The following is a 15,861-nucleotide window of genomic DNA, read 5'->3' on the forward strand; positions in this document are numbered from 1 at the left end:
AACAAGGCCACGATTTTTGAAGACAACTTGGAGAAAAACCTCAAAATGGTGACTATGGTTGGACCATCGATTACAGACCAGTTAAATTGGTACAAAAAACCAAGAGACGTCACTAGCAGCCACAATGGTGACCAATATGCAGGCGCTGCATAGAAAACTTGCAGGACCCCTGTGGTCAAACATATGACTCACAAAACCCTACAAATCCACTTTACCAACATCCGTGGCCTAAACTCCAGGGGTGAATTCTCTGTGCTTGCTGCCAAGCTCATTACTTGAGAAAGAAGTAATATTTATTTGTTAATAAATGCATGCATTTATAAGCATTCCATTTAGGCTTTTATTTTTGTTGACAGAAGATGTCTTAAGCTTGCATGGCAATAATTGAGCTTTGCATTGTGTATCAAAGGCTGATGCTTGCTCGTCTAGTCAAAGCTACTTTGGCTTGCTCAGTTGTCGGAGCTTCCAGGTCCTTGCTGCAGCACTGTGATTTCATGTGTGCGCACAGTCATTTCCTCTCCCTTCACATCGTCTTAAACACAGGCCATGCACAGTCAAAGTAGCTCTAGCCACTGAGCTTCAGCCAGCCTTTACAAGTGTGCTTGTTGCTTTGGAAAATTAAGTTACAATCAACTTTTTATGACGATGTTATTGACCAGTTCATAAAGATGATCCATAGGGTAGAATTTGTATTCAAATAGCTAAATTGAAAAAGATAGAATATAATTTGTAAAATAAATGTTGTATTTGTATGATTAAATGTACATAAATTTCTAAATATATAGTTTCAAACAATCAGCAATTCATTATTCCACTAACCAGACTTCAATTACACCAATTGAATGATAACAAGAGCAAGCGTGAATTTCATGACCAGCATTTGCCCCTGCTAAACTCCAACCTTAATAGTGTCCACTACCACCTGCAGTCTACCAAACCCCACCTACTCTTTCTGGCAGAAACTCAGATCTCACCTCCCTCCAGCACTATTCATCTGAACCTTCCAAACTACACACGCTTTAACTCCTTTCGACCGAAGGGTGTGGCATCTGTGCATACATCCGCTCAGACATACCTTGCCAGAGAGCACCCAACCTAGAATCGTCCACCTTTGATCTTCTCTGGATGAAAATATCCCTAACCAACTCAGTCAAATTCATATGCTGTCTCTACCTCTCTCCAAATGCAACCAACCAGTCTGAGCTCTTTAATTTCCTCTCGCTAAAGATCGACTTTCTCCAGTCTCGCTTTCCCAACAGTGAAATCATCCTCTTAGGAGATTTTAATGCCCACAATACCAACTGACTTTCCTCCTCCAGCTGTACAGATCTTGCAGAGATGCTGAAACATTCTCCATCACTAATGACCTTACACAACTCATTCAGATGCCAACCAGAATACCTGATAACCAAAACCACTCTCCAAATACCCTAGACCTCTTCCTGACCAATGACCCATCCAAATACACAGTGAATGTAGAGTGCCCTCTAGACAATTCTGATCACAACCTAGTGCTCGTCTCCTCCCCCATGCAACAATGCTTACGCAGCCACTCCCATACAAGAGTAGTTCAGCATTATAACAGTGCCAAGTGGGACAGCCTCCGCAACTTCTCTGCCTCATTCCCATGGTTAGACTATTGCTTCCTACCTTCTAACCCAAACATATGCACTGAACTCATAACCAAAGTAATCCTCATTGGCATGGAATCATACATTCCCCACAGTACTCTGACCTGCCATTCCCTAACTAAACCCTGGTTTTCCAAGGCAGGCAAGGCAGTATAAATAAAAAGCCAAACATACCATCACTGGCTCAGATCAAGAACCCCCCATCCTCCTTTAGAGCTTATACCCAAGCCCAAAATACATGCAAAAAAACAATTAGTGCTTCCAAAACAGAGTTCAAAAGAGCAAAAAGTAGGAAATTAGCAGCGGAGCCTTTTGGTCTCTCGCCAAAGCAATCGGCCATAACTTCTGCCCAGCATATTCCCACCTCTATCATATCCAGATGGCTCCATTGCATCATCTCCTACAGAAAAGGCCAATCTCCTAGCCTCACACTTTGCTTCCAATGCACGCATAATCAACAATGGCAGATGTCCCCCCAACCATTCTAGATGCCCACCATATCTTTTTGCCAGAAAGAGATCAGCAAAATACCATCTAAATTAGACAAAAAAAAGTCTCCTGGTCCTGATGGCATTCTTCCAGTTGTCCTGAAGGTTTGCGCACAGAACTCTCCTGTCTTATGTCACTTATATATACTGTCTTACTCCACTGGTTTCTATCCCCACAGCCTGGAAATTGGCCTATATTCAACCCATTCCCAAAAAGGGCGACAAGTCACTGCCATCCAGCTACTGCCCCATCTCACTCACCTCAGTCCTGTCTAAAATAAAGGAAAAAATCATCAATTCCCAACTCCTACACTACCTTGAAGCTACTTGTCTAATAAACGATTGCCAGTATGGATTCCATTGCTGCCGATCAACAGGAGATCTGCTCACATATGTGACTCATCTCTGGTCAAATGTCATGGAGAAGTTTAGCGAATCACAAGCTGTTGGACTTGATATTTCCAAGGCGTTTGACTGGGTATGGCACAAGGGCTTACTAAGCAAACTGCCATCATTTGGTCTATCTCAAGACCTCTGTAATTGGATTGCCAGCATTCTGTCTGGATGCTCACTGTGTGTGGTGGTCGATGGCTCCTTATCCTCTCACCACTCAACTAATGCTAGGGTTCCTCAAGGTTCTGTTCTCTCACCAACCCTCTTTCTACTATATATCAGTGACCTACCTCAGCTTACCTCCAACCCAATACACAGTTTTGCAGATAACAGCACACTGCACTCCTCCCTTTCTTTTGATAAACTTTACTCCACACAACTCACTTCATCCTACAGAACAGCAACCACCACTGCCCTCAATTCAGACCTCCAAGCCATCCTCCAATGAGGTTCAGATAACCTAGGTCAATGTTAATGCAAATAAAACCCAGTACTGTCTCAATTCTCATAAAAAAGAACCAGTTTCTCCCAGTATTATTTTCGACAATACCCAAATTTCCACACAATCTGAGATTTCTCTTCTTGGAATTACCCTGACATCAAGCCTCTCCTGGCATAAACACATAACAACCATTGCATCCTCAGCTTATAAAAAACTAGGATTTCTCTTCTCCCCTAAACAGCTATTGACCTTTCACAAATCTACCCAACCATTGAATACTGCTCCCACATATGGGATGGAGCCCCCTAAAGCTCTCTCAAATTACTCGACTCCATACAGAGGAGAGTAATCAGACTTACTAATGAACCATCTCTTACCAACTCACTCCCCCCCACTTTGACACAGGCAATCGGTCTCTGCACTATGTGTCTTCTACAAATATTTCCATGGAAAATGTTCATCCGAAATAGCATCAATAATTCCCATTTAGTTCTAAGCTCATTGAAACACTTGCAGCTGCTGCTCAACATCCCTACACAGTGCACCTTGAAACTCGCAGAACAAATTTCTTCTTCTCCTCCTTCATCCCTGCAACCGTTGTACTATGGAACAGCCTTCCCCTTGATGTGTTCCATAGGGAATACAATCTACAGTCATTCAAATCTAATGTGAACAAGTACCTTCTTTCCCAACCCATACATGGTACTAATGTATTATAGGTTGATCTACCAACCTCTTGTGTATGGGCTCCTTAGTGCTTTATAGGCTCCTTAAGAAGGTCACTTCTTGGCCTGTGGAAGTTACTAACAAACTAAAACCTTTTTTAGCCAAACATTTAGCCAAAGTGCTCACACACTATACTGTCAACACACCATCACACATAAAAAACTCAGCCCACTTCAAGGCCAGTACAGAAACCTCTCACTCCAACACACTGACATAATGGTCAGTTTTGAAATCCCCTCCCTATTCATAAATGTCACACTCAAGGAAACCTTAGAGCTCATCCAAGCCAAATTTCCTCCCAACATCTCAGTCCTATTTCATTTCACAATAAACTCAGGCTATTTTGTTTGGCAAGGAAAATTCTACAAACAGATAGAGGGGACAGCCATCAATTCACCACACTCCCCATCCCTGGCCAATTTCTTTATGAAGACTTTTGAAGCCTTAAACTCAGCTTCACAAAACCCCACTGTTTGGCTGCGCTACATTGATGATGTATTCCCTATTTGGCCACGTGGCTCAGATACTCCACTCCTTAACACATTTAAACAACCAACACCCAAGAATCCAGTACACCTTGGAAAAAGAAGGAAACAACAGTCTCTCTTTCCTAGACACTCTAATCACTTGCCAGCCTGATGGATCTTTGGCTTTCTCTGCTTACAGAAAACCTACCCATACAGGCAGATACATTCACCAGCAATCTCCCTCCCCCCTCACAACAATATTGGGTTATAAAAACACTATATAACAGGGCAAAATTAATCTGTTCAGATGACAATGCCCTTTATGAAGCATTGTCATCTGAACTAAACTACATCCTTAACACTTTCTTAGCCAATGGCTACAACCCCCAAAAAATATTAAAACCAGTTAACCACAACCCCCTCTCCCCCTTCATAACAAAGATTACATTACATTCATCACCATTCCCTATATCTGGGGCACCTCTGAAAGGTGAACCAAAATCTGAAAAAAAAATGACCTGACTTCTTTACAAACCATATAAGAAATTGGCATCCCTTATCTGCTCCACCAAAGATCAGCCACTTCCCCTAGACCTACGTGGAAGTATACCAGGTCCCTTGCAGCTATAGCTATAAACTGTACTACACTACTTTGGCCAAACAGGCAGGACAGAAAATGTCAGAATATCGAAACACAAAAACTTCATCCAGTTTCACCAGTACAACCACTCTGGGCTTGCAGACCAGAGGTCTGCAAGCCCAGAGTGGCTGTACTGGTGCATGAAACTACCCCAAATTTGGGAAGCTTGCATCTTGAGAACTTCAGCCCAACAGCCAAGACAATGCAATATCACGTTGGAGGCTTAATGGATTTTTTTCAACACTCAGAAAGAATTAAAACAGAATTTAATACTTCCTATATTTCATCTCAGTCACTGAGACAACTACAGGGATTACAAAAAACTAATGTAACATAAACACAAATAACAAACAATATTCAGCCCAACCACGTGGGTGACACTAAAGTCCCAACTAGGTGGAGCGCCCTCTAAGGGCAGTTGTAGTGGCTTGGAATGTAGGGTGGGACCTCTGGTGATAAGTGTTTCCCAAATCTTAGGAAGCTTAATGCAACCATATTAAGATTTGGTTGATTTCTGAGAGCTGCTGCTGATTCTAAAAATAGTCTCTCTTTTTTGAATTTGCTGTGGTGGAGCATGGTGGTTTTTTTCCATGAGATCCTATGGGTTGTATCCAAGACATGGTCAGCAAGGCCTGACTGACCATAGTCGTGGTTGCATTTGTATGACTTGTGTTCCTCCTGGCAGATGGTTGCTGATCTGCCTTTCTGTCCAAAGTATGCCAGCTTACAGGAACAGGGTATTTTATAAACCCCAGGCACTGAGAGAGGAGGGAGCTGATCTTTTGTAGAACGGATGAGGGTAGCAAGTTTGTGGTGGGGGCCTAAATGCTGTGTGTAGGTTGTACTTGTTTAAAATCTTGGCTATTTTTTTGGATGTGCCATGGATAGAGTATGGTGATGGCATTTCTAAAGTATGTCTGACGAGAAGACCAGGGAATGGGGGAGGAACTGATTATTTTTTTGATACTGTGATCGCTGTAGCCATTGGAGAGGAAAGTGTTGTGTATGTGGTCAAGTTCAGTAGTAAGGACGGTTCCACTGGAACAAAGATTGTGGGCTCTCTTGGCAAGAGTTTTAATAATGCCATATTGTTGAGCAGGGTGGTGGTGGGAGAGTTTGTGCATGTATCTGCCTGTGTGCGTGAGTTTTCTATATACAGTGAAAGAAAGTGTATACCGTTAGGAAGGCGTCTAACTAAGGTGTCTAGGAAGGGTAAACAGTTGTTCTTTTCCCTTTCCATCATAAACTGGATTCTTGGATGTAGGCTGTTGAGGTGACTGAGGAAGGAGTCTAATGTGTGTGGGCCATGAGGCCAAATAGAGAACACATCATCAACATATTTTAGCCAGATAGAAGGTTTGAGAGGGGCTGAGTCTATGGCTCATTTTTCAAAATCTTCCATATAAAAATTGATGAGAGGGGGAAGCCCATGGCGGTTCCCTCTATCTCCTTGTAGATTATTTTGTTCTTCCAAGAAAAATACCCAGAATTGATGGCAAAGAGATCTAAGATGTCAGAAGGAAAAACGTTTTTTAAGAGTGTTAAAGTATCAATTAAGGGGATATTGATAAACAACGAGGTGTCAAAGCTTAACAATATATCCGTGTTATTTAAGGTTAAATTTTCTATGAGGGTTTTAAAATGGGTAGAGTTTTTTATATAGGATGTGGAAAGTCCAGTGAGGGGGGGGGGGGGTCAGAGAGTTGGCCATGGTAGCAAGGTGCATTAGTGGCATCTACTATAGGTCTTAGTGGGGAATTGGGTTTGTGGATTTTTGGTAAACCGTATATTCGGGAGGGAGGCTCGAGTTTTTTCGTGATGTCCAGGGGCCAGGATGATACTTTTTTAAGTAAGTTTTTTAATTTTTTAACTTGTGTTTTTGTGTGGTCGTGTTCTAGCAGAGTGTAGGTTGAGCGATCTCGGAGGATAATTCCCATTTTTCAGTTGTGTTCTGTGGCATTACTCTTATCCACTCTGGTGATTATACTTTTCTCTTTCCGTAATTTCATGAGAGCAGTGCGTTGGACAGACAATAAATTACTTTTTGGAGGTGAAGACTGGGTGAGGATGTTGGCAACGTCAAGCCTGATATTATTTGCTATCTCTAGTGCTAAGCGACAGATCCTGCGTTCGATGTTAAGCATTATATTGAGCACCGGCACTTCTTTCGGAGTGACCATGAACTTGTGGCTGAGGCTTAAGGCACTGACAGCATCGTCGTTGAGCCTTTTGGAAGATAGGTTAACGACTGTCTGGAGCAGTTGAATTTGTGGTTGCGATTTGGCTTTCACGAGGTTGTTATATTTCTTGATATGTTTATCTTTTATTTTTTGAAATTCTTTCTGTGTGGAAGCTTCAGAGATGCCAGAGAGAATAGACCAAAGTTCCAGGTTAAGTACAGCGGAGAACTCTGATTGTAAGGAGCCAATGGCAGCGTTCGTCACGGAGAGGGTGGCACAAGTAGTGGCAATTTGGTCTCGCATTAGTGCAAAGCTCATGCGGTTATATATGTGGAGGGCTTTTTTGGAATGAAAGTTTCTTTAGCTTAATGCAGTTGGGTATCACTCTTGTATCCCGACATCTTTTTAAAAAAGCCAGCCTATTTAGTTGCCTAGATAGTCGTAGTTTTGACTTACCGTATTGTCTGGATTTGCATGCTATATCTTCACCATGAATGATTAGAATCCATGTGTAGAGGCTTAAGTGCTGTGAGGACATCATGTTGGAGGCTTAATGGATTTTTTTCAACATTCAGCAAGGATTTAAACAGAATTTAACACTTCCTATATTTCATCTCAATCATTGAGACATCTTCAGGGATTATAAAAAATCTAATGTAACATAAATACAAATAACAAACAATACTCAGCCCAACCAGGTGGGTGACACTAAAGGAAAAAAAACCATCATGCTCTACCACAGCAAATTCAAAAAAGAGAGACTATTCTTAGAATCAGCAGCAGCTCTCAGAAATCAACCAAATCTTAATAAATATGGTTGCATTAAGCTTCCTAAGATTTGGGAAACACTTATCACCAGAGGTCCCACCCTACATTCCAGGCCACCTACAACTGCCCTTAGAGGCCTCTCCACCTAGTTAGAACTTTAGTGTCACACACGTGGTCAGGCTGAGTATTGTTTGTTATTTGTGTTTATGTTACATTAGTTTTTTGTAATTCCTGAAGATGTCTCAGTGACTGAGATGAAATATAGGAAGTATTAAATTCTGTTTTAATCCTTGCTGAGTGTTGAAAAAAATCCATTAAGCCTCCAACATGATGTCCTCACAGCACTTAAGCCTCTACACATGGACAACCCAATATAGCTTGCTGGGGGGCACCTTTAGGACTCTAGGAACAATGTTAGTTTTCTCTCTTCTACCTCATTTGCTCTTTGTAGTGCTTGCACGTGTCATAGTTTTATGTTCCCATGAAGATGGCGATGTGACATTGCCAAAATATAGGAAGAATTTATTAAAGTTTCTTTTAATTCATATTCCAGTATACGTTGTAAATTCCTGAAATAATTTGATAGTCAATTAAAAACTGTTGTCACATGTCAGAAATTAATATTAATAAATAATATTATTAAAAACTATAAAACTATTTTTGATGGTTACATCAAATAAGAATTTCCCAGACTTTTTTTTGGGGGGGGGGGGGGGGGGGGAGAGACAATCATTCAGATTCAGATTTGGCCAATGTAAAAGAGCTTCACAACATTCTTTGAAAAGACGTTCATATTTAAACCTGCTTCTAGGGAGAAGACAAGTTTCATCCTACCGGATACTGTGTTTAGTGTCAATACTATGTTGTGTCAGACCAGACTTTTGTGATTTCATGTATTCAATATAATATTGATGTTCATTAATTCTGTTTTCCACAGAGCAGCCCGTCTGCCCAAAGTATGTCAGATTACATTCACAAGGTAAATGCTAGCTAATGATAGAAGTGACAGTTTGTTTTTTGTAGATTGCAACAATTGAGAAATTTTGTTGATAGGGAAATATGTGAGAATAAGATGATACTTCTTCAAAGTTCTATAAGTTGGTTCAGAGATACCAGAAATATAAGTGATTGTAACCATTAAATTCCATTAATTTGATAGTGAGGAGTTCTTGTTGTAAGCTTGAGGGAGAGAAGCACACATTATGCTATCTAACACCAATTTTTAGAGAGGTGTGATGAGCAGACTCTTGATGAATGTATCTGCCAGTGAAGGTAGGTTTTCGATAAACACAGGTTGATAAATTACTAGAGGTTGTGCGTGCAAGAAGAATGTCCAAGAATGGTAAACCACCAGCCTTTTCTTTTTCCACGGTGAATTGATTGTGTGGGTGATGGCTATTGATCCGTTGTAGGAAAGTGATAAGTTCATTTTCAGAATGAGGCCAAATAGCAAAGACTTCATCAACATAATGAAACCAATGAGAGGATTGGCGATGAATGAATGAGAACAAGGTGTCTTCTAGATGGTTCAAAAAATAGTTTGCCAAAGGTGGAGACAGAGGGCTACCTATGGAAGTGCCTTCAACTTGTATGTATATTGATCTTGTTTTACCAGCTGAAATAGCTCATCCATTCATCTCCATTTCTCTCATGATGATGTGTTTCTTTAAGAAACACATCAGCAGATGTGTGTTTTTCACTTTTCTGCATGTGACACTTGTGCAAAATGTGGCACTTTTGCTACGAATTCTGTAACTTCTGTTTTGTGGGAGTTAATTTAAAAATAACAACATAGTAAGCATAAATAGCTTATTATATGGTAAAAGTTAAACAACTCTTCACCATATCCAAGCTAATGCTATACTGCTTGCAGACAGTTAATTTTAATAATGGTTGACAGTCATTGTTATATTAATATCGCTTTAACATGTAATTGAGAATGTAGATCGATGTTTAGTAATAGGAGATTACTTAACATTCAGCAATCCTATTAAAAAGGATTCCTGTGTATGACAGTTATTTATCCATAACTATATGATTATGATTTTTTTTATATGATGATCTGAGATATTTATTCAAATAAGAGAATCAGTTTACCAGGTATCATTTTTTCATGGAAGGAAAATGTGATGGAAAAAAACCAAAGTTTCTGGAGGAAACTAAGATTTTTCTTATCATATAACTGCCAGATCACCCAGAGAACACATGCTATTAACAGACCAAAATGATCATATGTGTGGTGGTGGATAGTGTAATGTTATGAAATGCAGAATAGTCTCCTGCATTGAGTCTTAGGATTCTTCCAGGAGGTATCATAAATAATATTATACCTTAAACTAATTGATAGTCTGTTTTCTCTCACTACCTGCTTTGAATTCATTTCCTTTGCTCTCACTACATGTAATAATAAAAAAAATAATTAAAAACTAATTCCACATTCTTACAATTGCCTTTAATGAAAGTTGCATTCAGCTAGTTCTTATATCTGGTATTCATACAGTCCTGATATTGCCTCTGCAAGCTGTCTTTGAACTTTCATTAGGTTTTTCTCATTTCTCTAGAATTCAGCCATCAAATCTGTGCACAGTAATACAGATCTATCCTGATCAAAGCTTTATATAATGAAACTAAACACTTTTCTGGCACTCAACATTCTTACCATCGAAGCAATCCTTTTTGATTTCTTTGATCCTCACAATGTACATCTCAAACTTCAACTGCCTATCCACTGTCACTGCAATATCCCTTGCCCCACCAATATAATACTATGTCCCTTTTCTGGTTTTTGGATTGCATAATTCTATAATCAGATATCACATTGATTATCACTGGCATTTCTTTACAACAGTTTAAAACTTTCTTGAAGGACGACTATATCAACTATAACACCTTTCTTTCTTATACTTTCTCCTAACTTTGTCTTACCTACGAACAACTGAATATTATTATTACAGGCACTCCAAGGAATCCTTAGATTCATTGAGAGAGGCCCTAAACATCATGTCAAGAACTATCCAACATTTGTGTAGTATCTATCATACTTTGCTTTGAACTCATTCAAAGTCATGGCACCCACAATAGACTCTGGCAACCTATTCCACTCATTCACTACTTTCCAAGCAAAAAATCTAGTTCTAACACACATGCTTGTTTCCCATGAATGACCCCTAGTTCTCCCAACACCAGACCTGTTCTGAAAAATTTTCTCTGAATTAATCTTGTAAAAACCCTTCAGTAATTTGGATGTCTCAATCATATCACCCCTTTTCTGCCTGTCAACCAGTTTCTGTAACCCACAAATCTTCAACCTGTTCTCGTAAGGTTTATTCCATAAGCCTGCTACCATCTTGGCCACTTGCTTCTGGATCCTCTCTACCTCCTCCCCATCAAGAAGAAACCCAGGAGCCCAGATCTGGGCACAGTAGTCAAGATGGGGTCTTATTAAGTCTCAATAAAGAGGAATGATAACTTGTTTAACTCTGTTTGTCAAAGTATTCTTCAGTAACCAAGTAATCTGATGAGCTGATTTAGCCACTTTTGCTATGTGCTCCCTAAACTTCAACTCCCTATCCACTAACACTCCCAAGTCTCTGGATTCATTAGTTTCCTGGAGTACAGTTCCACCAATGTGGTACAGCTGGTAATCTTTTCACCCCAAAATGCATAATCTTACAGTTTGTCACATTAAACAGACATCCATTCTCCTTGCCCAGTCTGCCAATCTATCCAAATCATCCTGCAAAATTTTGACATCATCTGTATTAACTACTGCTGTACTCAACTTTGCATCATCAGCAAACTGAACAGTTTCCCCCCTCAGATCCTTTCCTATATCATTAATGAACAAATTAAACGGTTGCGGGCCAAGAACAGAACCCATGCAGCATGCCACTAGTTACAGGCCTTCTTTTGGACTCTACTCCTGAATAAACTACTCTCTGATATCTCTCCATCAACTACCCTCCTATCTATCACACCAACCATATATCCATCCCCATGTACTGTAGTTTACTGATTAGAATTCCATGTGGTATCCTGTCAAAGTCCAGCAGTATCACTGTAAACCCATTACCTTTATCGAACTCAGCTATTCACTGTACTTTAAAATGTGAGCAAGTTACTGAGGGCTACCCTTCATAAAACCATGCTTCCCCCCCCCCCCACTCATTTCCATCTATCCATTCCTATATTTTGCTCTTGACCAACTTCTCCAATACTTTGACAACTCCTCATATTCTGACTGGTTGGTAATTTGCTACATCATTCTTAGAGCCTCCTTTATGCAATAGAAATATCTTCCCCTCTTATTATTATTGTTATTATTACATGACACCTCCAGGAGTCTGAGCACTTATCGCAGGAGGGCGGTCTACTGTACTTCGCTACATACATCCCACTGTCTCCACTACTGCTTAATTCTCCTACTATGACACTACTACCATCAATACCATCTTTCGCCCGCCATTACCAACAACGGTATGCTTTTGTCTGTAAATTGTGTGTGTTCTGAAGACATTTGTCTGTATGCGAGATGAAAAACTCGAGTTTCCAGGAGGGGGGGGAACCCTACATTCGATTGAATTAAACTAATACACTCATTCATTTGTCCCCCCCCCCACATCAGCACTGTTGCTGATAATCCTTCCCAACTTCACATCATTTGTAAACAACTGAATATCCCCCCTGAAATCTATTGACAGTGTCATTGATATAAAGATTAACAATATAGATCCCAGTCCTGTGTGATGCCACTTGTAACCTTTTGCTTCCTTGATCTGCTCCCTCATGCACAACTCTCTGATATCTATCAGACAGCCAATCCAATTCACTAACCTGACATCCATGTGCTGTAGCTTAAATATTGACTTGTGGCTCCCCTATCAGATGCCTTTGAAAAATCCCCCCCCCCCCAAATGGCAGTATCTAACATTATCGTCATCTGCCTAATGCTGTATATGATCTCTCACTAATTTCTCCAAAATCTTAACTACTTAAGATTATGAAATACACTGGGCTTAGTTTGACACATCTGTACTACTATCATTCTTATGCAATGGCATAAGAATCTTACCCTTTTCCCACTCCTTGGATACTTTTCCATAGCCAGATTTTCATTGAAAAGCCAAGTCAACAGAGTTTGAAAAGAACTGACACATTCCCTCAAAACTCAAGGTAAAAATCCCATCCAGTCACATTGCTTTATTGACATCCAGTGTACTCAGTATTTGAAACACAGTTCTTCTTGCACTTCCAAACCTTGATCCTCCTCCCCATCCCTCTAGTATTATAACCTGCTTCTCAAGGATGAAATACCCCATTAAAATATTGATTAAACAGCTCTTCACTATGTCCTCTACATCAGTCATTCTACTCCCATCTTTTTCTAACAATGTCATTCTTCTCAGGGCCAATCTCTTCTCATATTCAAGTTGCCTTCTTTACCATACTAGTCATTCTCTGGCCTGAGTCTTGTATTCTTCATGTATCTGCTTAGGCCAGAGAGTGACTAGTATGGTCATCTTATATCTCTTCTATCACCTCTTTTTCATCTGCAGTTTGCATTTGATATTGTTTGTCATCCACTTTAGACCAAATTGTGGTATCTTTTTTATTCAAGATAGACTACTTGCCATTGCTGCTAATAAATATTTCTTCACCAGTTTCCATCCAATGATGATATCTCACCCTTCAGATTCTTCCATAAATGGACCTGCCCAAACTGATTTCTAAGATTATTATAATCACCTGCTTTATAATTCCATACAAATTCCTTCCTATTTGATACTCCTCCATGTCTTTTCATTCTTCAATTAAAAACAACATGATCACTCTCCAACTGGAGATGATGCTATCTCAGTTACAGTCAGATCCTCTGATGCCGTGACCAGATTCAAAATGCAAACCTTGTGTTCCTTCTACTACATGCTGCTTGAGACATCTGTCCCATAAGAATTCCAAACATTCCATTCCTTTACTACTACTAGTAATACCTATTTTTGGAGAAAAGGAATAAATGCACAAGCTAGAAGAATTGCAAGTATGGCAAGAGAAGCAAAATCATATTAAATGAAATGAAATTAAACGAAAATCTAAGAGTTTATGGTACAAAAAAGAATGACTGGCATTCCATAAAGTACACAATAAGAAAATGACAGATGCAGAAATGTAACATTTTGCATAATCTATCATTTGGGTGAGATGCACAGAGAATGTAAAAGGAAATAGTGCACAAATAGTATATACTAGAAATATTGCAAAATATCGATGGCATTATGTTAGATGGGATTTTGGAACATTTGTTAAGAGAAAGTGCAGTTGAACTGTCATTACCTTTGGTCAGTTGTTTGCTCAGCTTGAGTTTTGACATAAGAGATATCCTAAAGGAATGGAGATATGGTAAGGTGGTCCTGTTGTACAAAGGTAGTACCAAAAAAAAGCAAAGCATTATTGATCATTCATTATTTCCAGATTGGTAGTCACAGTCTTGTTGAAGTTGGTAAGAATCTGAAGTAATGAATAGATGGATGGTGACATAAACTGGTGAAAGCATTTTAGCATCTAAGGGTCAGAATTTTCTCTTGATGATGAGTGAATGGAATGAATTGCCAATTTGTTTTTGTTAATTTTATGCATTTTGCATGATGAATCCTTGGACTCATCAGAGACAACTATGTAACAGTCATAATAATTTGTATTTGCATCCTGCTATTCTTTCCATCCTTCCCATCAGTTTACAAAGTAACAAGATTAAGAATAACATAATGTGTTTTGAATGTAGGGAGGGTTCATGATTTCAAGGTTCTATGTGATAGGCATGTTGCTAATTAAGTAGATCTCTCACAAAGACTCTGCTGATTCCATGGAAGTTACTGTAATAATAATAATAATATTGTTTTGATTATTATGTATTGCTCTGATATTCAAGGTGAATTGAAGGTCAATTGATGGTGAGTTAGCTGATCTCATAGTGGTAGTAGCAGGTTTTTTTCTCCTGGAAACTTGGTTTATCATTGCTAACAGGCAAAGCAATCATCAGAACACATGCAATTTACAGACAAAAAATATTATTGTTGGTGGTGGTAGTTGTGTGTAGTGAGAGAGTTAAGTAGTTGGGGAGTTGGTGAGGTGTGTGAAGTAGAGTGCCCTCCTGTGATAAGTCCTTGGACTCCTTAGAGGTGTCACATAATAATATCGAGAAGAACATACTATTTAAAAAGTTTTAAGCAGCTAGTAAAAAATTTAATTTGTTTCAGTATCTGTTCCTAATATCCCAAGGATTGCAGATGATGGACTCACTACTAAAGGAGAAAGAATTCAGCAGTTTCCATGTTCTGTGGCTTTAACAGAGTCAATGATGAAATTAAAATTTGAATTGGAGAATGGCATACCAGCAGCACAGTTTGAGGTAAATACCACATTTTAATAATCATAAAACAATGTTATTCATTAGTTAAGATAAAAAGCCATATGGCTAGTTTTCTGGCACCTTAATATAGAAAATAAGGGGATAAACATCCTTTGTTGTTTTATAGCTAGTAAGCGAAACTAAAGATCGATAACTACGATCTATAAGTTTCATGCTGAAAAACTGTCGGCGAAGGCAATTCGAAGTAAAGGTGGAGCAAGTTCCCTCACTATTCTTGATATTTTCTCATAATGTAAAACACAGCTCCTAGGAGATGTAATACTGTCATTACATTATGGGTAGTGACCTCTCCTCATAATGTAATGACAGTATTACATCTCCTAGGAGCTGTGTTTTACATTATGAGAAAATATCAAGAATAGTGAGGGAACTTGCTCCACCTTTACTTCGAATTGCCTTCGCCGATAGTTTTTCGGCATGAAACTTATAGATCGTAGTTATCGATCTTTAGTTTCGCTTACTAGCTATAAAACAACAAAGGATGTTTAATGTTATTCATTAATAAATAATTTATAGACAGATAGTAAGAAAAATGGGAGTTAGAGCTTAAACATCCATGACAAGCTGTGACATGCATCAGGTGGGTACATTTTTAGAGTTTTTATTATTTATGGTATACTGTGTTTAATTTTTTCAGTAAAATTTTATTTGTTCAGTTACTGTTTGTGAAACTGTCTTAATTATATAGAATCAATTCTGC

The 15,861-nt window shown here is 39.1% G+C and overlaps 1 protein-coding gene across 8 annotated transcripts in view; it reads left to right on the forward strand.

Moving 5' to 3' along the window:
* Positions 1-15,861, forward strand: part of LOC150105272 (tyrosine-protein phosphatase non-receptor type 4-like) — a 238,981-nt gene that overhangs the window by 94,638 nt on the left and 128,482 nt on the right. For all 8 annotated transcript variants that reach the window (XR_016548432.1, XM_090394050.1, XM_090394053.1 and 5 more), the window contains one exon: positions 14,989-15,140. Coding sequence is in view for 7 of the 8 variants with exons in the window: in XM_090394050.1 (XP_090250176.1) it covers positions 14,989-15,140 (152 nt within the window). In the remaining variant the exon portion in view is untranslated. The remainder of the gene's footprint in view (positions 1-14,988; positions 15,141-15,861) is intronic.

Source organism: Typopeltis vanoorti, chromosome 6 (assembly GCF_054136105.1).
Source record: "Typopeltis vanoorti isolate ZY-2024b chromosome 6, IOZ_Tvanoo_1.0, whole genome shotgun sequence".
Classification (NCBI taxonomy): Eukaryota; Metazoa; Arthropoda; class Arachnida; order Uropygi; family Thelyphonidae; genus Typopeltis; species Typopeltis vanoorti.